Here is a 24121-nt window from a genome sequence, read left to right as displayed (position 1 = left end):
AAATTACGGCAAAAGAAGAAGTTAAAAAAACAAATCAGGGGCTTCCCTGGTGGCGCAGTGGTTGAGTCCGCCTGCCGATGCAGGGGACACGGGTTCGTGCCCCGGTCTGGGAGGATCCCACATGCTGCCGAGTAGCTGGGTCCGTGAGCCATGGCCGCTGCTCCTGCGTGTCCGGAGCCTGTGCTCCGCTGCGGAAGAGGCCACAACAGTGAGAGGCCCGCGTACCGCCAAAAAAAATCAGCAAATTTCCAAGATAATTTGCTAACATTTATTGAGTTTCTTGCTAGCTGTGTTTCAGGTATTGCTCTAAGTGCCTTCTTTATATTAATTCATTTAATATGCACAATAACCCTATGAGTAGACGTGATTTGTCTCCTTTTTTCAAATGAAGAAACTGAGGCTCAGGGAGGCCAAGTAATTTTTCCAAGTCCTATGGTAGGTAATTAAGTGGCAGAATCAGGATTGAAATTGTTAGTCTAGCTATTTAGGACCATGACATTATGGGGTAAAAGATGGTTATTTTAGTTTTAATGTCAAATAATTTATTCCAGACTAATGATACATTGTACTTTTACTTGGTTAACTATGCACTCCTTGAGTAAATAGAACAGAACAAAAGTTTTGTCCATTATTAGAATCGTGTTTATGTCTGTTTTATCAACACAACATACTACCAACTTGAATTGTACACACCTGTCAAGATTGATTTTAACCTTTTTTTTTTGAAAGGGCAATTAAAGTTTAAAACCACCAAGCAGTTAATTAAAGAGAACTGATATGTACAAATCCTCAGGAAGAAAACTCATGACTCACTAATCTACAATGATTTTTAACACATTATTATACTCAGGAAGACATCCTAGTGTTTGAATTGTTGACATTAATTATTGGAATTATGAACTATGTTAACTGCCTTTTCAAATATTTCATAAGGTTTTAGAAACTGAAGAGTAAAGGTAAAATTATCAACTTCAGTGATAAAATTTATCCAGTCACCTTAGACTATTACAGATAGTTATGTACATTAGCGTTTTATTGAAGACTTATCCTACAACAGCAAGGTCTTTATAATTTGAATTTTCCCCACCTGATTTCTGTCCCACACCACCCTCCTGCCAAGGTCAGGATGGTTTTACAACAAATAATCCGTATACTCTTTCATTAGATTTTTCTTGGTATCAGAGAAATAATTTGTGAGACTGCTGAGTAAGGTGATAGAAGAGAAGATAACTGATTATAAAACCAGTAATGGAAATCAAACCTATAATCATGATCTTTTTAGCATCTCAAATGAGCTTGCTTAGAAATCAACTCAGTCTATAGGAATTTGGGTTGTAGTCCTAATATAAATTGAAGACAAAAGGGTAGTGGACCTTTTCTTTTCTTTTGGTTTTGCTGCTTAACATCTAAAATCCTCTCCTATGCTTGAGGGATATGAGTTTATGAGGCAAAGCCCCTCCTATTATACACACTGAAAATACGAGATACTTTTCCAATCCCCCTTGCAGCTAGAGCATTGGTGTATGACCTGGGCTCTGTCTGTCAGAATCACCTGCTCCATTCTTTGAACTGGAAAATCGTGAGGCCAAGAAGCAGGGATGGAGACAGAATCAGACATGGCTGGTGGGATTTGTGCATCATTTTCACAGACAACGATGGCAGCACTTGGAAGGGCAGTGCTCAGAATCCAGGTCAGTGTTGGTGGTGTAAGCTGGGGTGTCTGGGCCCAGAGATGGCAGCAGTGGTGGTTTCACTAGCATATACCTGCCTAGGACTCTGAATATTTTGGGCTCTGAGCCTGGTAATCCATCCCTCCTAGAAATTCTGCAAGCTGTGCAACTTCCTTCTTTTTTTTCCAGTACTAGATTTGAATGTTTCCTTTTGTAAAAAGCTTTATTGAGACATAATTCATATACTGTACATTCACCCATGTAAAGTGTACAATTAAATATTTTTAGTATATTTACAGATATATGCAATGATCACTACAGTCAATTTTATAACATTTTCATCACCTCAGAAAGAAACTCTCTCTCCTTTAACTATCTCCCCCCATCCCCACCCGCAATCTCACTGCCAGGCTTAAGCAACCACTAATCTACTTTCTGTCTGTGAATTTCCCTCTTCTGGGCTTTCTTATAAATGGAATCATAGAATATGTGGACTTCTGTGACCGGCTTCTTTCACTTAGCACAACGTGTTCGAGGTTCATCCAACTTGTAGTATCAGTATCTCATTTCTTTTTATGGCTGAATTAATATTCCACTGTATAGATATACCAAATTTTGCTTATTCATTCTTCCGTTGATGGACATTTGGATTGTTTCCACCTTTTGCCTACTATGAATAGTGCGCCTATACACATTTGTGTACAAGTTTTTGTGTGGACATATGCTTTCATTTCTCTAGGGTATGTAACTAGGAGTGGAATTGCTGGAGCCTATGGCAACCCATTTAATCATCTGAGGAACTGCTAGACTGTTTTCCAAAGTCACTACATAATTTTACATTCCCACTAGCAATGGATGAGGGTTCTGATTTTTCCACAACCTAGTGAACACCTGTTATCTGATTTTTTGATTCTAGCCATCCTAGTGGGTGTGAAGTGGTATCTCCCTGAGATTTTTTTTTTAAAGCATTTTTTAAAAAAACATTTATTTGGTTGCGCTGGGTCTTAGTTGTGGCAGGCAGGCTCCTTAGTCATGGCAGCCGGGCTCCTTAGTTGCAGTTCTCCAGCTCCTTAGTTGAGGCATGCGACCTCTTAGTTGCAGCATGCATGTGGGATCTAGTTCCTTGAGTAGGGATCGAATCCGGGCCCCCTGCATTGGGAGCGCAGAGTCTTAACCACTGCGCCACTAGGGCAGTCCCTCACATTGAGATTTTGATTTGCATTTCCCTAATGGCTAATGATGTTGCACAACTTTTTAAGCACTTATTGGCCATTTGTACATCTTCCCTGGAGAAATGTCTATTCAGATCTTTTGCCCATTTTTAAAATTGTGTTGTCTTTTTATTATTGAGTTGTAGCATTCTTCCCAACTTCCTTTCAATATGTTTCTTTTTTGCTAAACACAGCCAGAGTCAATTGCTTGCAATCAAGAATCCTGACTAAAACAACCTGCCTTCCCTGTTTATTATTTCTATTAAGTCTTCAAGAAAAACTGTGTGAGGAAATTCTGAAAATAAATGCTTAAATGCTTAAAATAAATGCTTGTCAGAGCTTTGTGGGACACGGAAGAGACGGCAGGTATGCTTAAGAGCAGAAAGTTACGCGTGCATCCATAAAGAGAATATACTAAGACATTTTGGAGGCCTCGTCATTTTACTATTTATGTTTTCCATAAAATAAGGTATATAGGCTAAGCCTGTGAGAAGTTCTTTGATTCCAACAGCCTTTTATAAGTCAAACTGTGAATGTCTCTTCAAACACACACGTTTGAACACACTGCCTTTAAAAGGCAGTGTGTTACTTCATACTAAGATTCAGAATCAACCAACATTTACTGACCACGTAACATGTACAAATTAATGGATTAAGAAAAGTAGAGATAATTTGAAACATCTGTTGTGAGAAAACTCCACAGGCTGAGGAGGGCTACATAACAAGGACTTGTAGGTAGCAAATAACACGTAATAATAAACGCTCAGCTGAGGCTGGAGACCGCAGGGGCTATGGATATGCGGCAGTATAGCCTCGGTCCGCATGTCTGTGGAAAGGTCTGCAGCAGCCTGAGCTGGGCCTGGGCAGGCTGGACGGAGCTGGGGTTAGGGGCTTTACTAGGTAAGCAGGACAGAAGGACAAGAGGGAAAGGTGTTCAAGTATGAACCACAGGGTCTACATTGGATGGGGATGGAAGCAGAGCCAGCAGGGGGCTGATGGAGGGATCAAAAAGATGAGCAAAGGGATCTAGGTCTCCATTAAATGGAGGGATCTAGGTCTCCATTAAAATTAAGCATTTTTCTCAAAAGACAAGCAGTACATCATACATTAATAAGTCTGCAGGGTGAGCCCGGTGTAGGAAGACAGGTGTGTGGCCCAGTGCCACATCACACGCAGGCTAACGAGGAGATGTGCCCCCCACGTGAGTATACAGCAAGCTGGGTCTGTGACTGGCTAACCCGTCAAAGGATAATGTCAGCAATGGTGAGGATGAGGGGGTTCTGAAGACTTCGGAGGTCTCCAGTTCATTCACTGACTCTGTAGGCAGGCAGTCTCATTATATTGTTCACGGTATACACATTATCTGCGCATGCTTCGTTTCACCTTATTGAGATGAGATAAATGACTAAAGAGCAAGCTGATGTCGAGGATGCTTTTCTGAAGGCAAGTTTCAGGGTTACGGTGAGGCTCAGGATTGGCTTCACACTGTCCACATCTGCAGCCTCCACCCTCTGTTCTCACCCTGGTTCTCTACTAAAATTGTTCTCACTGGGGTCCCCAATGACCATCTAACTGCCAAATACAACAGGCTCTGGGGACCCCTCTGCTGCCCTGGGTCACTCCCACAGCCACACTCATTGAGTTGACATCTGGACCTCACATCCTCTGGGTTTCCTTCTATGGCTCTGGATCTTCCTTATGTGTTTTCTCCAAATGGCTCCTCTTCTTGCATTTAACTCCTTTAAAGCCAGCGTTTCCCAAGATTTTTTTCTCAGGACATTGTTCTCACTCTGCTCTGCCTGGGTGACTTTATTCACCATCTTGATTTCACCTGCCAGCTACAAACTAAAGGAACCAAATGTCTCCAGAAATGCCTCTCCCTTAGTTTTGAACTTACCTTATCCCCAACTTACTGTTGTACCGTCACCACAAAGCCACCCCAACTCTGGACATTCCATAGAACCTCAGTGTCCGTACATGCAAAACTGATTTCTCATCCCCCTCCCTGAAATAATTCCTGCTCCCGTGTTCTCTATCTTAGTAAATTTCATTATCTTCCTCGTTTAGTTATCTAAGTTAAGAGACCTAGGAGTCATCATCAGAGCTCCTCTCCCCTTCTCCCTGCAAAACATATCACATCCTGCCAACTGTACTTCATCAACATTTTAAAAACTCACGCTCTTCTCTCCACCCACATCACCATTGCCCTAGTTCAGCTCATCTGAATCCACACCTCGGGTTCACACCAATACTGCAGCTTTGCGTGCTGCCTGCTTCCAGTGCTAGGCCCACCACTGCCACCAGAGTGAGGGACCTCAAGCATATCTGATCTTGAACTTTTCTGCCTTCAACCCTTTAAGGATTCCTCTCTGACTATCAAGCATATTCCAAGCTCCCCATGACAACAGACAAGGATTTTCGTGATCTGGTCTCAGTCCACCTGTAGCTTCATTTTTGACATAACCCATTTCGAGCTGTGCTCCAGCAACACTGAATGACTTGTTAAGTCCTTGTGCTCATAGGCTCTTTCTCCTCCACCTCTGGGTTTCTCTGCATAGGAGGTTCTCTGTATCTGGAACATGGTTCTGCCTTCACTTGGCCACTGCCACTCATTGTGTACAACTCAATATGGGCATCACCTTTCCAAGAAGTTTTCCCGAAAGTACTTTCACCAAGACTAGGGTAGTTGCTCCATCTCCCAATTCTCATTAAACATAATAAATGGGTACTGAATAGGTAGATTTTTCTGTATTTCTGAGGAACAGAATATTTTAACTGTAACCTAATCAAAACATAGGAAGGAAACCAGATGTGAGGAACTTAAAACTCTCCAAGAGAATTATTTTTGGATTACTGATACCACTAGATAGCCATGTCAGCATTTTAGCACTTTTTAAAAGGTAAAAGTATATTGCACTTTACATATATGTGTATTTGTGTATCCCATATAGAAAAGCTATATGACTTTTTGAAAACTAAATGTTTATATATATATATATAATTTCAGATACACTTTATCTTCAGTTTTTAATGCTCTTCAAATATCCAAATAGCAATGGTTTCTAATTACCGCAACCTAAGTCCAACCATCTCTAGTAATGCTTTATAAAATAACTTATGCCATTACTTAGAAATTATTCTTTTTTAATTGTAAAAAATCGAAAGAAAAGATGTTTTGGTAGTGGAGTAAATTTTGTTTCTTTTAAGGACCATGTCCTTTATCACTGCTGTTCTTTACTGTTATAAAAGTGATGTTTTAGTAACAAATGCGATTAAGGGAAAAAAACTAAAAGATTCATTGTATTTTGTTACGTTGATTTTTTAAAAATAAAGTGAGGTCCATATGGATATATCTTTCAGAAACTAGGGAATAATCATTGCATCATTCTGTACTTTAATTCAAGTGTTTAAATATTCTTTTGGTAACAGTATAGAAATAATAATTTACTTTAAAAGTTTTTTTCATATTTCTTGATTTATTCCTTGTCTGTAACACAAATATTTCAAAGCAAAAAATAAAATATGGAAGGTTCACAGTTACTCATATTGCCTTTCACACTGATGTGTAAAGAAGATCCCTTACAGTTTCTCAAACTTCTGTGAAATTTCAAACGAAATACCTCAAAGTTTCCATTTTATGTCTTTTTGAGGCAAATATCAATGAACCATTCATATAAATAAGCCACTGCGAATTTGAGATAGAAAAAGACATTAAATGTGCAGAAGACTTATCTAAGTGATGCTGCAAAAATCACATTGACAAATATGTCTGTAGGTGAATCTGGTCTTAAACTTTTTAAGCAAATAAGATGACTTAGCGGGACTTCCCTGGTGATCCAGTGGTTAAGAATCCACCTTCCAATGCAGGGACACAGGTTCAATCCCTGGTCAGGGAACTAAGATCCTACATGCCACAGGGCAACTAAGCGCACGCTCTGCAACTACTGAGCCCATGCGCTCTGGAGCCCATGTGCCACAACTAGAGAGCCCACATGCCACAACTACTGAGGCTGCGTGCTCTGAAGCCTGTGCACCACAACAAAGAGCCTGCACGCTGCAACGAAAGATCCCGCATACCGGAACTAAGACCCGATGCAGCCAAATAAGTAATAAATAAATTAAAAAGAAAAGATGACTTAGCAAGCACTGTTTTAAATCTGTTTATCAGTTTTTTTAAAAATGGCACGAATTCTATGAATCTACTGAATACTTTTTTTAAAAAACATCTTTATTAGAGCATAATTGCTTTACAATGGTGTGTTAGTTTCTACTTTATAACAAAGTGAATCAGTTATACATATGTCCCCATATCTCTTCCCTCTTGCGTCTCCCTCCCTCCCACCCTCCCTATCCCATCCCTCTAGGTGGTCACAAACCACCGAGCTGATCTCCCTGTGCTATGCAGCTGCTTCCCACTAGCTATCTATTTTATGTTTGGGAGTGTATATATGTCCATGCCATTCTCTCACTTTGTCCCAGCTTACCCTTCCCCCTCCCCGTATCCTCAAGTCCATTCTCTAGTAGGTCTGTGTGTTTATTCCCGTCTTGCCCCTAGGTTCTTTGTGACCATTTTTTTTTTTTTTAGATTCCATATATATATATATATGTTAGCATACGGTATTTGTTTTTCTCTTTCTGACTAACTTCACTTTGTATGACAGACTCTAGGTCCATCCACCTCACTACAAACGACTCAATTTCATTTCTTTTTATGGCTGAGTAATATTCTATTGTATATATGTGCCACATCTTCTTTATCCATTCATCTGTTGATGGACACTTAGGTTGCTTCCATGTCCTGGCTATTGTAAATAGAACTGCAATGAACATTTTGGTACAAGACTCTTTTTGAATTATGGTTTTCTCAGGGTATATGCCCAGTTAATGGGATTGCTGGGTCGTATGGTAGTTCTGTTTTTAGTTTTTTAAGGAACCTCCATAGTGTTCTCCACAGTGGCTGTATCAATTTACATTCCCACCAACAGTGCAAGAGGGTTTCCTTTTCTCCACACCCTCTCCAGCATTTATTGTTTGTAGATTTTTTGATGATGGCCATTCTGACCGGTGTGAGATGATATCTCATTGTAGTTTTGATTTGCATTTCTCTAATGGTTAATGATGTTGAGCATTCTTTCATGTGTTTGTTGGCTACTGACTTCTTAAAGCCTCTAATTAATCCATCATCTGTTTTGATTGCTGGGGCCTTTGTTATGAGTTGGACCAATTATGAGCCTTCTCGATGAAGGGTTCCCCAAAATGAGTGATTAAACAAGTTAGTTGTAATCTAACTCTTTTGGGCAATAATTCTAACCAGAACACACATTCTGCATTTTTTTTCCCCTGAAAAGGCTACAACATATATTTGTAATTTTTTGGCAGAGTTAGATTATATAAGTAGAGTGAAACACTATGCATAAATAATGGTACATGAATTGGTAGTCCAAATTTCTGGCTAAGCAATATTTCTTTCAAACATATATGAAAGGAATATCTAATCTGATATTGTTATTTAAACATGAGTTTTAAATGAAATTGTTGTCCTAAGCCCACAAAATGAGCTGTTTGGAATCGTCCATAAAGTCAAATGTACAGATGCAGTATACATATAAGTACCTCCCAAATAAGACAAAACAATTGTCATCTATCTGTAGACTAAGTATGAAGGGTTTTTTTCCCAAAGAAAACTGGCATAATCAAAAACACCATTGTGTTTTCACTTAGCAGTCAAGGAGGCCTACTTTCAATTTTCATTTCATTCTTTTAAATAAATATGCTTAAGTAATTATTATTTTTTTAAAAAGCAACTAAGGAATTAATGAATTTATTTACCCTTAATATGCTAAAGTGACATCTTAAAATTAGCTCATTAAAATTAAAAGATGTACATTTTTCTACTGAAATTGATGAACCTACTTCAACCACACTAATAGGAAGCTGGAGGGAAAAAAAGGGGAAATTCAAGTGAGGTTGTGAATAAAATGAGAACTGTTTTCAGCAGAACTCACTAATAAATGGCAAAATAATCTAAACTGTTTTCCACTTGAACTAAAGAACACCTCATGATAAGTTATATATAATATGAGAAAAAACTGTTTTCTATTCCCAATCTAGAGGCTCATGAAGCCTCATAGAAGGATATCAAGGGAGATACTTCTTCAAGTGAAATACATGTTCTCAGAATCTAACCTGACTTACAGAAAGATAACACCTTACAAGGCTATATGAAGAACACACACTTCAAACATTACTGTGAAATTTTACTAAAACAACCATTGTATTTTAAAAGATAGTCACATGCCAACAATCAAAATCAAGTTTTTACACTATTAGAGAGGCATGCTTAATTTTCAAGGTCTCACATTAACAGAGTAAGGTAATGATATGGATGATTCAAAATAACAAATAATCTAAAAGTCATTGAAGTATGTTTTATATAAATAAATATCTTACAAATATGTTATATATAAAATATATTTTGCAGTATATTGGCAGTAAATACATTTTCCTAATTATTTTTAACTTGGGCTAACACTAAAACCATGTAGTTCACATTCCAGGAGATCACAGTGGTCAGTCACTGAGAAAAGATATACCAAGAGTATGACAGATAGTATGGGAAAGGTGGTTAAGTATTTAAAATTTCCCCCAGAAAATGCCAATGACAGAAATTCTCCACTAGGGTAAGGAATATGTGATGCTTTTAAGAGCATCCTGACAAATGTGAGGCTCAGAATTCTGTAAGGCCCACATGAGATTCCTAAGAAAGGTACTGAGTGTGCAGCAGTTTTCTCACTTATGGAATACTATTCATCTGTTGACACAATGGATAAATCAGGAGGTTACAATTTACACCATTGACACAGGTTTGCTGTTGATGATAAGGTATATTTTTCTTTCCGCTACACAGTATTTGATTTTCATGTGTAGTCACATGTTTGTCTAACCCTCAATCAAAAGGCAAATAACAGAAACCTGAAATTCTTTCAGAACACACATTTGACGTGCCTCATAAAATTCATGAATGTATTTGTCTTCAGTGTTACCTGTGTGCAAAGAACCCAACATGGAGGGTACACTACTTTCCTTCAACACTGAAAACTCCTCCTTGAAGTAAGTAGAATCGAGTAGGAAGGCCACAATGCAGCATCTGAGCATTACTGTTAAATAAATTATTATTAGTGTCAACTCATATTCACAACTTTAAAAAAAATGCAGTGGATTACAGGGAAGACATATGGTAAAGCAGGGTACAATTAGTGGCAAATCTACTGCCCCTGTCCTCCCAGGTTCTTATCTTTCTGGGTCTTGTTCATGAAGATCATACAAATGTTATCTCTGGCTCCCATTCACAAAGTCAACACCCATATATTTCTCTCTTCAATGTACCTGGAGATGGTCAAACTGGGAAGCTAAGCTACTGACAAGAAAGGTTTTCAGTTTCAGCTGAACCTTTCTCATTGAGTGGCAGTTCACTCAAGACCCTTTCAACAAATACGTATTGAGTATCTAACGTGTTCCAGGTGGGCAAATTATAGTCAGTGGGCATTTGGAGAGCAGTAGAATCTAAATTTTTTCTTGTCATTTTCAAGTTTAGACCTAATAAATCAATAATTGAGGACATGGTATATTAAAGTTCTACCTCTGAAGCCACCATCACTGCACCTAAAAAATAATATAAAACATTTCCATCTTTAGTAAATTTGCAAGTAATCCCATTTTCCTATATTTTATAAAAATTTACTTTCACTCCAGGTAAAATCCTACCAAGGTTTACTCTGTTCCATGCGATTCTATCAAAAGGAAGAAAACTGTTCTACCCTGAATTTTCAGCTACGTAAATATCAACTACCAGTACACTGAAAGGAAAAATACAAAGTATTATTCCTGATTTAAAACCACTAAATAAACTTGGGAAAAAAATGGAAAAGGCTTCGAAAAGGAAAAAGGCACAAGTGAAATGGAAGGAACAAGATTATGAATAGCTTCCATAAATAAAATGTAATTACACAATTTCCATTAGAATTAAAATTTGTTCACTAACCAATAAATGATGAAACTAGTCAAGGCTTAGAACAATTCACTTTATTACAGCTCATCAACCTTATACCCAAATATCTAAAAGGAAAACAATGAACTGAGCTTTATAGGAATCACCATCATTTACTTTACATTTTACCAAGTTTCCATAGTATGCCAAATGACTTGCACTATGGGAGGCAATATCTTAAGGTACAGCCTAGCTTAAAATAACTCCCAAATTACAGATTTTCATCAATTTTGTTTGAAATTTTTAAAAACACACAAGGCCTTAGGCTTCCCTGGTGGCAGAGTGGTTAAGAATCTGCCTGGCAATGCAGGGGACACGGGTTTGAGCCCTGGTCCAGGAAGATCCCACATGCCCTGGAGCAACTAAGCCCATGAACCACAACTACTGAAGCCTGCGCGCCTAGAGCCCGTGCTCCACAACAAGAGAAGCCACCGCAGCGAGAAGCCCGCGCACCACAACGAAGAGTAGCCCCGCTCGCCGCAACTAGAGAAAGCCCAAAGCCCGTGCACAGCAACAAAGACCCAACACAGCCAAAAATAAACAAATAAACTAATTTAAAAAAGGAAAGAAAAAAGCACGCACACAAAGCCTCAAGATTAGCTTATTACTCAATCTTGACAGTGTATTTTGTATTCAGTAGCAAAACTGAAATTGGTTAAAAGTATAGTCCAGCGTATTATTCTCAAAGTCCTTTTTAACTGAAAACTTAGAAAATGCTGCATAATTTTTAAAATGTTATATACTAAAGGTATATGAAGTAAACGTAAAAGATCCAAATAACTAAGATCAACAGAATGAGGGTATTAAACTACTTTCATCAGCAACACTAACTTACTAAACAACAGAGATTTAATATAAAGTAGTCTTATTATGCGAAGTTATGAAGTATATTATAATATTTCAATTCATTAAGACTGTTTTCTACTTTTTATGGCTTTGAAAAGCAGCAAATCTATATGAGTTATGGTTTATAAGTTTATTTGTAGCTTTAAGAAATATATGCATTTATTATTATAGCCATAATGACTGATGACTAGTTCCAGTGGCCAAATCTCGGCAGGAAACAGATTTAGCAATTTAAATGTTTTATAAGTTTCTGTAATTGAGGAAACTTTTCATAATCTGACGTTTGTTAAAACCACTTATTAGAAATTATGCAGCACAGTAGCTGTGGAAATATGAGCTAGCTTCACAATTATAAAGTCAGCCTATGTAGCCCTTTCCTATTGTATATAGTGGCATAAACCCCACGGCAGCCTATCAGCTAACTGGCAGGCAGGGGGCTGCTCTATTCAAAGTGAGAGATACAAGCTGCAGGGCAAAAACCTGGCAGCTCCCATCTGACCCCACAATCCCCTACTGGTGACAGCTCCAAGCTCCATGGCAAATTAGGCCTTCTCATATTACAATTGGAGAAGACAGATTCCATTAGCAGTATCTGAAATTGAGTGGAGAGCTGCACTGTTATCAGACTTGACTCATAAGCACTGCTATTAATCAGAGCTATGATAGCATTTATATATTTCAAGCTATCTGCTGCCGCTGTGATATTCTGCTACAAAGGGTTGATGGGACTTAGGAAAGTGAACAATAGAGCTTTCTGGGAAAAGCAGAGTAAATCAAGAAAGTCTATGACTTCCGCACATTCTGAAGGGATTGTGGTTTACATAAATTTTCTCCCAATTGGAGATTGAGCTCTTCCTCATCTTACACATGGGATTTAGTTGTCACTCAATGGTAACAGCTGTGAAAAGGTGAAGCGGCCCACCGCTCAGAATATTGCCTTCGCTTTTAAAGCAATTAACCCATGAACAGGAGGATACCTGGTGATATCAAAGGGATTAGGCCAGGCAATGCATTATTAACATTTCCTTGAACTAATTCTAACTCTGACTAGCTGTCAGAAGAGACTCTACAGTCTTAAAAAAGAGTTTTTGCCCTGCTTTTTTCCCTTCAAAACGAAATGCTATTTGAGCCTAATATGTCCCTCTACTTATAAGAAAATGCAAATGAACCAAGCTCTTAATATGCTTAGCCAGTCTGAGTCAATGCAATTTTAATACAAGTATGAGAGAAATATATGATCAATTAACCAGGGATCAAGATAGATATTCTCCTGAATAGAAATTAATACTCCAGTACTTTCCATTCTTCTTCAACTACAAAAACTTGGTGACTATTTGTTACTTATGCATAGTTACCTCTGAAATTAGAAGAGCTTCACATTATTCTCTATGGCAATAATCTAAAATACTCTTTGAGCTGGAAAATCCAAACGTCTCCTTAAGCAGGAGATTCTACGTTCTCTAAGGTATGGCATTTTAATTTTCGATTTTTATTGAATGGAATCTTAGCTGAAGCTATAAGAACAGCAGACACAGTGCTCAGAATCAAGTGTTCCTGTTCCAAAAGTTTAATAAAATTAATTTTTAGCAGCGGCATAATGTTTAGGAATACATAACTTATAAAAAATAAAATATGCATAAATAAAATACTGGCACAAAACAGTCTTCCAGGAGATATTTAAATATCACTGAAATTGGTTGTAAGTTCTTTGTAGTAAGCAGGCATAGTTTCAAGATACCTTTAATTATAATTAATATTCATATATTCTAGGGAACCTGCTTGACATTAAGAGATCTGATTTCTTACTGTACAATGTTAATGGTGTTAGAAAGTTTTTTTATGCAAGTTTCCTGAAACAGTGCCTTTTAGAAAAACTGTTTATTGAATAGTAACTTTGTCTTACTTTCTTTAAAATAAGCACTGAATTTTGATTATAAAAACTAAAGGAATTTTACTTTCGATTCATATGAGTGTGTAACAAATATTGTTCAATGAATTCTTCTATAGTTCCATCTGGCCCATACTAGCTTGAAAAGGATATGCTGACTCTCAAGCCTGCTGAAAATATATTCCCTGCCCTGTAACTATCAAAATACATGATACAAGACATGCCCTCACCTGAGATCATAAGCAATTTAAATCTTCCCTCAAGTAAAGAATTTTTATATGATACTATCAACAGACTCCATTCTATTTCAGTGTTACCAGAACATATGAAATGTAAGCATGTTGATATTAATTACAGTGATTTCAGTACTCCTTCCTTACTAAGTATATAGGATCTAGTTTGAGGTTTCTTAGAAAACAATTTTGAAATTCAAGTACTAAGGAAAGCTAAATGATGTTCCTATTAGTGATTTACATACCTATAACTTTTAAAATTTTATATTAATAGGATTTGTGAATTTCAAATATGACATTTTAAATATCATACTAAAAAATCATTTACTTCATTGGCCTTAAAAGAGAAAATCCCAGTTTCTCTAAATCACTAATTGTAGTACAGTCAAATGCACAGATGTACATATTAATAAAATGAATACTCTTTCCTATAAATGAAATAGATTAAACTCCCTTAACATAGTGCATGCTTTAAAATACCCCTGAAGGGGACAATACATAAATAAATACATGCAGAAACAACTGCCACAATCTTACTATTTTTAATTCAATAAACTACAGTGACACAGCTTTCAATGTACTGTTTTACTCATATGCTTTCTACATCAGGGCAAAGCAAATATAAAAGAGCTCTTGCCAACCATTAGGAAAGATTGACAAAATATGCAGTGTTAATGACATCTTAAAGGCTTTTAAAAGCAAGATGTAAGAAAAGCAAAAATTACAAAGTAATTGGAAACAACGAATAAATTGTTCTTTCAATCTAAGTCATGTTTACTGAAAAAATGGAGCTTTTTACATCAACATATTTAAACAGAAATTTGCTTTTGAAATACAATCTTTGTTTAAAAGGTACAGAAGGTCTTTATACCCCCCCCCAAGAGCTAAATATAGTGAATGCTATGTGAACAATTACCTGAAAAAAACCTAAAACTGTTGAAAGAATTAATTTCCTGCACACCAGTCAGCACTAATCCTACATGTACAGTAATGTTCTCTTAAGTGATGGGGGAAAGAAAGAATACAGCTGTCTCCTGGATCAAAACCCTTCAATATTCAACAACAAAACGGAATGATGACTTGGTCGGCAAATGAATAAAGTAGTGAAATGTCTCCTGAATGAGTTCTGGTGAAGGAGTCAACCTGTGAAGGAATACATTTACTGTACACTGGGACAGGAAAAAAGCCGTCACTGTAATGGCTGCACAAAAACCGCGTCCTGCTCTTGGGCTTATATTCACAGAAGGAAGGTTTTAAAGGCTAGGTTCAGGTCATACGACAAATGAAATTGTAACAAGCCAGCTGACATTGTATAATGTCTTCTTCTACTGGATCAATAGGCTACTGTTAGTCCTATTACCATAGAGATGGCTTGCTCTTTCCTGAAGGGTGGCTATTGTTTGACAAAACAGATTTGCCACTTGAACTAGGTTGTTCCCAAAGGACGTGTACCTTGTCAATTATTTGTATTCAAAATAATGAAGTATTTTCATATTAAAAGTATGTAAGAGATAATGTTGTCAGGTCCCTTTTCAGAAAGAAAGCAACTTTTCCAAAGTACTAGATTACTAAAAGCATGCAAATATCCAATTTAGTCTATGAAGAGTTTTTGATTTAAAACATATGTCAGCAAGTATACAAATTTATCATTAAGACTGTATATTAAAAGAAAAGGGTCACAGGCTTGTGTGCTAATCTAAAACCCATTATAATCAAGCATAATAACTAATCAAAGCTATTTTAAAATGTGGACAACTCAAAGGAAAATTATTGTCCCAAACTATTCGGATTCTGGAAAGATAAAGATTTTTATATATGATTTTTACAGTGGTTTTTATGTGGAAGGGCATTGACAATTAATATAGTGGAAAACATGGAAAAGTTTTAGAAAACGAATCACTTTACTTGCTTAAGAGCTGGCTACAGCATTTAAATATATGTATATGTTGTAGAAATAATCTAAAATACAGATGAACTAACAAAACAAATACAAGTATTAGTTTTCTTTAAAATGTCTTTGTCTTAAATGTCTTGCGAAAACTCATACATTTAATAAAAGACAGGTAAGTTCTAAATTTCAACCTAGATATTTAAAAATAAAAAGTTTTTCTCTCAGAGAAAATGACAGTCTTAATTATAAAGGATCAGAAGGAACAATTCTAATAATGATTATTCTAATCATTTAGAAAGAGAAAGTATTCATAACACTAATTAATCCAAGCAGAAATGTTATTTTAAACATTTCATACTTAAAGATATGGCTATCACTGAAAACCTGTAAGACCGAAATAGAAACAAATTAAATAATACAGATTAAAGTTTAGTAAATGATCAACAATTACAACTTTAAATCTGAAAGCTTTCCACAAATAGATTTAATAGTAAGCTTTAGCCATAATTATTGTAACTTTTACCTTTCTACAAATAATCAAAAGGGAATTTACAAAGAATTTAGTCAAAGGGCAGTGATATGACAAATGTAAATAAAAACATTAGTCTCCAAAACTGACATCTGAAATTGTCTATTCAAATTATACTCTATTTACATACAAAAATTACTTGTTTTTATAATAAAATCTGCAATACCTTTTGAAAGAAATGTTCTAACTTGGTTTCCCCTTTGCAGGAAAAATAATTTGTATTTTTGACTATAATCCTTTTAGGCATAAGTTAGACTGAGTTAATACCGAAGGAGAGAGAAACAGCAAAGGCAAATGTGTTTAGCAATATCCTAAACTAATGACCTGTTTTTTTAAAAGCAGCATAGCCTTCCAAACTAAGAAAGCCTTCCATCATGAAGTAAGTGGTGTCTAATTCGCCTATCTTCCCTACAGCAATAATGGAACAAAGTGAAACCTTACTAAAACCACAACCTAAATTGATTTCCTTAGTTAACAGCCTCATTTCAAAAAGTATACATGTGCATATTTAAAATACAATATAATTAGGTATTAGCTCTGGACCTGATAGGCAGCTGCCCATCAGCAATACTATGAGTAATTAAGTGATATTTACCATTTACCAAAAGATGAACTTTATATTGTTGAATTAAACTGGCCCATCTGCATCTTCCTGAAATGACAAACCTTATTAGTTCTGCCTAACCAGAGAACTGTGATAATGAACTGGTGACACTTTCTCTCCGTTGTATGAAGCAGAACCAACTGTGTAATCATTTAAGCAGTCAAACGCATATGAAATTACTGTAAATTGAGAAAGTGAAATCACATGAGTGATTAGGAAAAACCATTCAAGCAACAAAAGATTTTTTTTTGTAATGTATGTACATAGGCCATCTCCAATTAGTCAAAATTAACTAATCAACTACTTTACCTGAAAACGGTGAAAAAAAGTAATGCTGCAGCTACTGCTCCAAATAAGCCACACAGAAGATTGACTCGGTAGGCAACCGAACCAAAAGGAAATAGTATAATTGCCAGTTTAGCCACCAGAGTGAACAAAGGATAGCCAGGAGGATGGGCAACCTAAGGGAAAATTAGCAACAGTCAGAAGGTTTTCATCTAGTAAAGGAAGAGTCACACTGGCTTTAATTGAAAAGCAGCGCTTTTCTCAGGCAAGTATAAAGATTAAGAGACAATGACTAAATGTTTGAATAGTGGTTTTCTATTGTAATCCTCTTGTGCCAATACAAATAAATATTTTCTTTAGTGGATTTGGCAGGGTCTATCACATGGTGTGTCACCTAGAGAAAGGGTGACATATTTCATTGTCAGTTCTTAAGCAGTTTGTTCTCTGGGTTCACAGTACATTAGGGTCATTTAAAAGGCTATTGAAAAAAAACGGGTTCTGAAATATCGTATTGGTTAGTAAGTTGAAAGACCACACTGCTATCGGATTACCACCATGCTGACAGTCCTAAGGTCTTGCCTAAAGGGATCATGCACCACAATAAAGTTTATTAAATAATAAACTTATTAAAACTGTTAACCCGATTTATTTTATTCTCCATAGCTTATACAAAATTTGGGGTGATAATAAGCCAGCTACTGTATATATAGTAAAGGCTTTGCTTTATGATTTAGTTTAATTGGATTTAAAACTTAAAGTAAATTGTCATGTACTGTACTTATAAGTTACTAAAAACTGGGGTTTGAAAATAAATTAATCTACTTTACTCCATGCTTAATTAAACTTTCTTAATTCCTAAAACTGTTAATGAGAGCATTGATTAAACAATAAAACTAATACTTACTCCAAGCTCATGTGCGGCTGTGATCAGTTCCCCTGTGAAAAAATAATGGAAAACCAATAATTACTATTAGAAAATGACACTCCTCCAAAGTTTTCAAAATCCAAATGCTTGCATTGGGGTTTTGCATTAATTTGACTGGATAAAACTGTAAATCTGTGGAGATTTAACAGCATGAAATAGTCTCAGAATATGTTCTCCCTTAGGTATTACTGAACAAACTATCTTTGTTAGTTTTTAATAACTGGTCAGTGTAAATATATGTGAATTCTAGTTTCTAAAAATGCTTATTTTAAGCAACAAGGTCCTATAGCATAGGGAACCATGTTCAATATCTTGTAATAACCTATAATGAAGAATATGTAATATGTGTAACTGAATCACTTTGGTGTACCCCAGAAACTAACACAACATTGTAGATCAACTATCCTTCAATTTAAAAAATATGCCTACTTTCCCTCCTGAAAGTTGTTTTCCCTTGCAAATATAAAAAAACTCTTACAGAGCATTAGTGTAAAATGCTGTATTATCCCTCAAGAATTTAGTACAAAACTGTCGGTAAAGATGCAACCTTATGATATGTAAAATGTGCAGACACTGGAGATTTGAACAGTCTATAAAATGTGCCATTCTGCCCTAAACTGACATTTGGATACATCCTCTACATTAATTATGTTGGATATCTTTAAACAATTGCCAAATTCTTATTAACTCCAGGTTATTTTGGTAAGCTTTGACTACCAAAGTACATTTTTTTCAAACCAATAAATCATAATATTTACATAGTTCTTCGTAATTCCTCACCATTAGTAATTACTTCTAAAACTATGATGTAGTAATTCAGTGCTTATTTGTTAATACTTTAAGTATCCAGAGCACAGGGACTATTTCTGATTATCCCTATACACTTAATACAGTACAGTGTAAGAAATCAATCAATATTAATTGATGATTTATGAAAGTACTATTATCTATTGGGAAATGTATTAATGTCCATTTTCTATCCTTCAGTGGATATCAGTACTCTTCATTTCTACTGCCCTGACCGTATTTTAGACCCTTCCTCTCTTTGGCCTGGGCTACAGCGATAGCTTTGACCAATGTTTTATTCCAATTCATCTTCCTACTGAAATCACTAATTACTGCCATCCCCACTCCCCAGAGGTCAGATTGTTTCCTTAGACTAAAACTGCTCAATGGCTGCTCTCTGTGTACTGAATGAAGCTGATTCCTCAGCGTGACATGCAAGCCCTCTATGGCTTCCAGGTCCCCTTCCAAGGCTTATGTCCATGAAACCTATGCTCACCTTTGTCAGATCTGACTACCCACTGTTCCTCTGAATGGTCCTCTTTTGCACCTCTTACCACTCATTTTCTCATCCAGCATTCTCTCCTAAATCCATCAAGGCCTAGTTCAGTTGCTACCTTCTCAGTGACACCTTTCCTTACACATACCCTTCCCCAGCTTCACCCATCAGAATGAATCACTTCCTCCTCCTCCATAGAACCTGCTGGAACCTCTCTATTTAGCACTTAGATTGCCTTTTATTCTGGTTAGTTGTTCTCATTTGTCTTTTCCACTAAGTTGAAAATATCCTATCCATTTCAGGGTTCTGTCAAGACATCAGCACCTCTCCCTCCTCGTGCCACACAGGAAAGCCCTGCACCTAGAGACTGACAAAAAGACCTATGACGTTGTCATCCTTGCTACTCAAGACACCCCCATCTCAGCTTGAATGACTGCTCACTTCACAGAAATCCCGAGGGCACCAAAGACAGATACTGCTCACTTAAGTCATTTACTTAAGGACATCTTTGACGTTTACTGGAGATAGTCAAGAGCATCTTACAAGCCAAAGGCCCTTCTTGTATCTTATATAAATAAATTGTTTATGGTTTTAAAATGTTTAAAATAACTCCTCCCTTTGTAGCTGTTACCAGTATTTTATAGTATTTCATAGTTTTACTCTAGAATGGGTTTGCTTTTTATGTCTTCAGTCCCAAATGGCTTTAATCAATTTTTGGTCTTTATATTTCTGTAGGTGCTATGAAGCACAGTTCAGTTCAGATTTCCAAGGTTGCTATTCATTCTCCTCCATTTAAAATGTACTTAGAATTAAATTTAACATTAAGAAAAATAGCCTATTTTCTCTAATTTCCTTTTACCATTGAAAAGTCAATATGCTGTTATTCTTTGCTGGAGTTGTTGGTAAAAGATGAACCTGGAATGTGACTAACCTCCATCACCAACTCTTATCAAATGTGAAACTAAAATATAAATAGAAAAGATGCTACTATTCAAAGTCTATGAATGCACCCTTGATAAAAAGCTAAACACGACTCTTAAAATTGAATATGATACAAAAGAGAAAGTAAATATGATAAAAGGGTGCTTGCTTTCCCTCAACCCTTTACACTAGGGTTGCCTCAAATGTTAAGTCCTACTACAACCTGCATCAGAATTACCCAGATGCCTTTTAAAAATGAAGATTTCTTGACCATAACCCAAATCTACCTACACTAAACCCTCTGGCATTGGGGCCCAAGTTTGCCAGGCAATTCTCCAGTACATTCAAGTTTGAGAACCACAGCTTTTTCATCTGGGACACAAATGGGTGGCAAGCTCAGAGTTGTTAGCAGAAGCTTCACCTTTACAAAACCCAGCTCCCTCCGTATTATACTTTTTATATTAATTATAAAATTATATTGTCATATATCAAGTGTGTTAAAGACAGTATCTTAAAAATATATAAACACATATATAAGCTAATTTATTTTTCCCAAGGATAACAAATAGAAGTGAAGGCTAGATTCCTACCCTTTCCTCTACAGGACCAGGAGTGCTCCTGCCCATACATCAACTATGTGTATCAAGCAGTGCAAAAACTAAACTTTGGCAAGGCCACACAATGCGATGGATTCATGGAGTGTAATTTAAGACTTATCAGGAAGAAGAATGCATGCTTTATGTTGGTTTTGAGATGTATTCTATTTATTGGTAAAAAAATTTTTCATAAACACAAAATTCAAAGAGAACAGTACATTCAACATATAAACAAAATCATCAGACATGATTATACAAATTTTACTGGCAACATTTGGAAAACAGTTTATCACTCCCAAAAATGAACATAGAAATATTAGAAGCAACCACTATTCAGCGTCAAACTAAACAAGTCACAATGCCTAAAAAGTCTGATAACTTAAAGTGAATAGATAACTTTATTCTTTGGGGGAAAAAAAACAGTATTAATAAAAACAAGGCAACAGCTGTAATAGGGGCGGGACAGGTGTGAGCTATAGCAGCCCCATTCAGCCATTGGCTGGCACTGCAGTGGGCCCCTCCTCCTCCCCATCTGTATAAAAGGAGCTCAAATTTGGATTGAGGGAAGATGTTTTTTGAGACACTAGTCAGCCATCTTCTCGGTCTGCTAGCTTTCCAATTCAAGTGGTTATTCCTTGCTCTAACAACACATCTCTCGATTTATTGGCCTGTCATGTGGTGAGCAGACCACGCTTGGGCTCCGTAACACAACTGTACATTTTAAATAGACTTTATCACTAAATACGTGATGACAGATTTAACAAAGAATTTAGAGCACAGGTTGGTTAAGAGAGCATGTTCTAAAGTCAGTCTACTTGGTTTCTTTCCTTGACGGCCTCTACTTTCTAGCTGTGTGATTCTGGACACAGCTTAACTGTTTTGTCATCTATAAAAATAAAGAAATTGATAGTACCTACCTCACAGGGTAGTAGCTGGGAGGATTAAAATAATTCACGTAAAGCACTTGGAACAGCACTGGCACGTAGTAAGTACTCAATAAGTGTTATTATTATTCATCCTAATCCCGTCCTTCAGGCTCAAACAACCATGGTAAAGAACTGTCAATGTTTTTTTGAAAGTTACAGAACTCCTCAACCTCCGAGTAATGCTCTCCAATGTCAAAACTCTCACAACTATAAAGCTATTTCTATTATTTAGTATAACCCTTAGAAATACGGTAACTCCGTTCCCCACTATACTAATGAAACATTGCTTCTATTTGTTCAATAGGACATGAAAGAAAGAGTCAAGGTAATGACGTGTAAAAGGAACATCAAGGATCCCCAGTGTGGTAGGCAGCCTTGAAGACGGCCTCCAAAGCTTCCCAACTCCAGTATTCTCACTGTGTAATCCTCTCGCCCTTGAGTGTGGGCTGACATATTGACTCACTTCCAAGAATAAAACAGGGCAGTGGTCTGTCACTTCCAAGATTAGGTTACGAAATGACAGAGCTGTCAGGCAGAGGTGCCATCTCTTCCTCCTGACAAAAGTCAGCTTACAGAGAAACCCGTTTGGCAAAGAGCTGGATGGGGTTTAGAAGTTAATCCTCGCTAAGCTGAACCCTGAGAGGACTGCAGCCCTACCCCATACCACGACAGCATCCTTGTCCTAAAAGCACCCACTTAAACTGCACCCAGATTCCTGATCAACAGAAAATGTGAAATAGTAAACGTTTTTTGTTTTAAGCCACTCAATTTGGGGGTATTTTGTTATGCAGGAACTAGGGCACTCAGTTTTTTTTCAGTCTATACATTCATGACCCAAATTTACAGCACCATTCTAACAAAATTACGGATCATTATTAGGCATTATTAGACGGTCAATTTGGCAGCAAAACAAAGCCTGCATCTTGTCTCTCATCCCAAATACATAACGATTATTCATGTGATTTAAATGGCCCACGGGTCACGCTTTTCAATAGAAGCAGCTTTAAGCCGCAACTGGCTTCCACCCTTTCAGGCGTTCTCCCGCAAATAGTCTGCAAGGCTGGTTCCTTTTCAACATTCAGGTTTCAACTAAAATATCACCTCCTCAGAGGCCTTTCCCAACTAGCCATTCTGATGGAGCCACTGCCTACCCCACTGTCAATCACATTTCCCTCTTACTGTCTCCATTAAATTCTCCCCACCTAATATGTTGCTGGCTATTCAGTAGTATTGTCTCTGCCCGCATTACAACACTCTCCAAGATACTTGTACACCACTCCTGTTAGTCTTTTTGTCTGGAACACGATAAGCACTCAGTAAGTAATGTTTGTGGACTAAAAAGGAATGGAAAGCAAAAACTCAGGTCCAGGAAAATGATCGGAGAAGTGGAGAGAGAGGTCGGTAAGTCCCATCAGGCGAAACCAACCAGCCCCGTCTCGAAAGCCTGAGAACTAAAGAGACCAGAATTACAGAAAAATTACACGAATGGAAACACAGATTGGTTCTGGAACGCAAAACCCTGCGGGGGCCCCGGCGGGTGGATGGAGGGGTCGAGCTGACCAGACCTCGTGGGGACAGTGCGGACCAGAGAAGGGGGGCAGGAGGCACGACCCTGAGAGTACGTTACCCGAGTCGCCCCCCGGCACCGAGGGGGGCAGCGTGAGGGTGAACACGGCAGCCACAGCGGCGAACACGGCGACGCCACCGCGGAGGCCCCCAGAGCGCCGCGGCCCCGCTCGGGCTGCCCGCCCCCCGGCCGGGCCCCCGCCGTCGCCATGGAGACCCATGGGCCAGAGGGGACCGAGGATGGAGGACACGGCAGGCCCCAGGACTCGGGACAGCCGGGTATCCCCAGGCCGACGGGCGAGCGCGGCGCGCGGCGGCTTCCGGGTCGGGCCGGGCGTACGGGACCGCACCTTCTGCGCCGGCGCGGGGGGGAGAAAATGCGGGGTCTCGCTGGAGCCAGGCCCAGGCAGCCTTCTGGCGCCGTACCGCGCGCCAGGGTTTACAGAATTATAATATGCTTTCCACTAGCGCATCACAAGCGACAGTCTTCTTTTAAGAAAGGAAGCCTGGGCCCAGGGCCTCCGTCTCTATGGCCTCCCCAACTTCCTAGAGACTTGGTCGGGTCTGACAGAGACAGGAGCCGGGTTGCCAAGCGGGCGTGAGGAAGGGCCGCGACTGCCCCCTGCGGTGTGGGGTGGAACTACACGAGGGGCCCCAGACCGCCAGCCCGAGGGGACGTGTGCGCACAGTAAGTGCCGAGT

General features: G+C 37.9%; 1 protein-coding gene across 4 annotated transcripts in view; it reads right to left on the bottom strand.

Moving 5' to 3' along the window:
* TMEM260 (transmembrane protein 260) overlaps positions 1-23789 on the bottom strand; it is a 60916-nt gene extending 37127 nt beyond the window's left edge. For 2 of the 4 annotated variants that reach the window (XM_030855084.3, XM_060294846.2), the window contains exons 1-3: positions 23482-23747; positions 18109-18140; positions 17229-17380 (exon numbers count right to left, since the gene is read on the bottom strand). In XM_030855084.3, coding sequence (XP_030710944.1) covers positions 17229-17380; positions 18109-18140; positions 23482-23641 — 344 coding nt within the window. In that variant the 5' untranslated portion in view covers positions 23642-23747. Of the gene's footprint in view, positions 1-17228; positions 17381-18108; positions 18141-23481; positions 23748-23770 lie in introns of those variants that run through there. The other 2 variants (XM_030855090.2, XM_030855083.3) reach the window with 2 other exon arrangements.
* Positions 23790-24121: the final 332 nt, after the last annotated feature.

The sequence above is a fragment of the Globicephala melas genome, chromosome 2, assembly GCF_963455315.2.
Source record: "Globicephala melas chromosome 2, mGloMel1.2, whole genome shotgun sequence".
Lineage (NCBI taxonomy): Eukaryota > Metazoa > Chordata > Mammalia > Artiodactyla > Delphinidae > Globicephala > Globicephala melas.
Note: the sequence above shows the minus strand (reverse complement) of the source record. Positions and strands in the feature narration are given on the sequence as shown.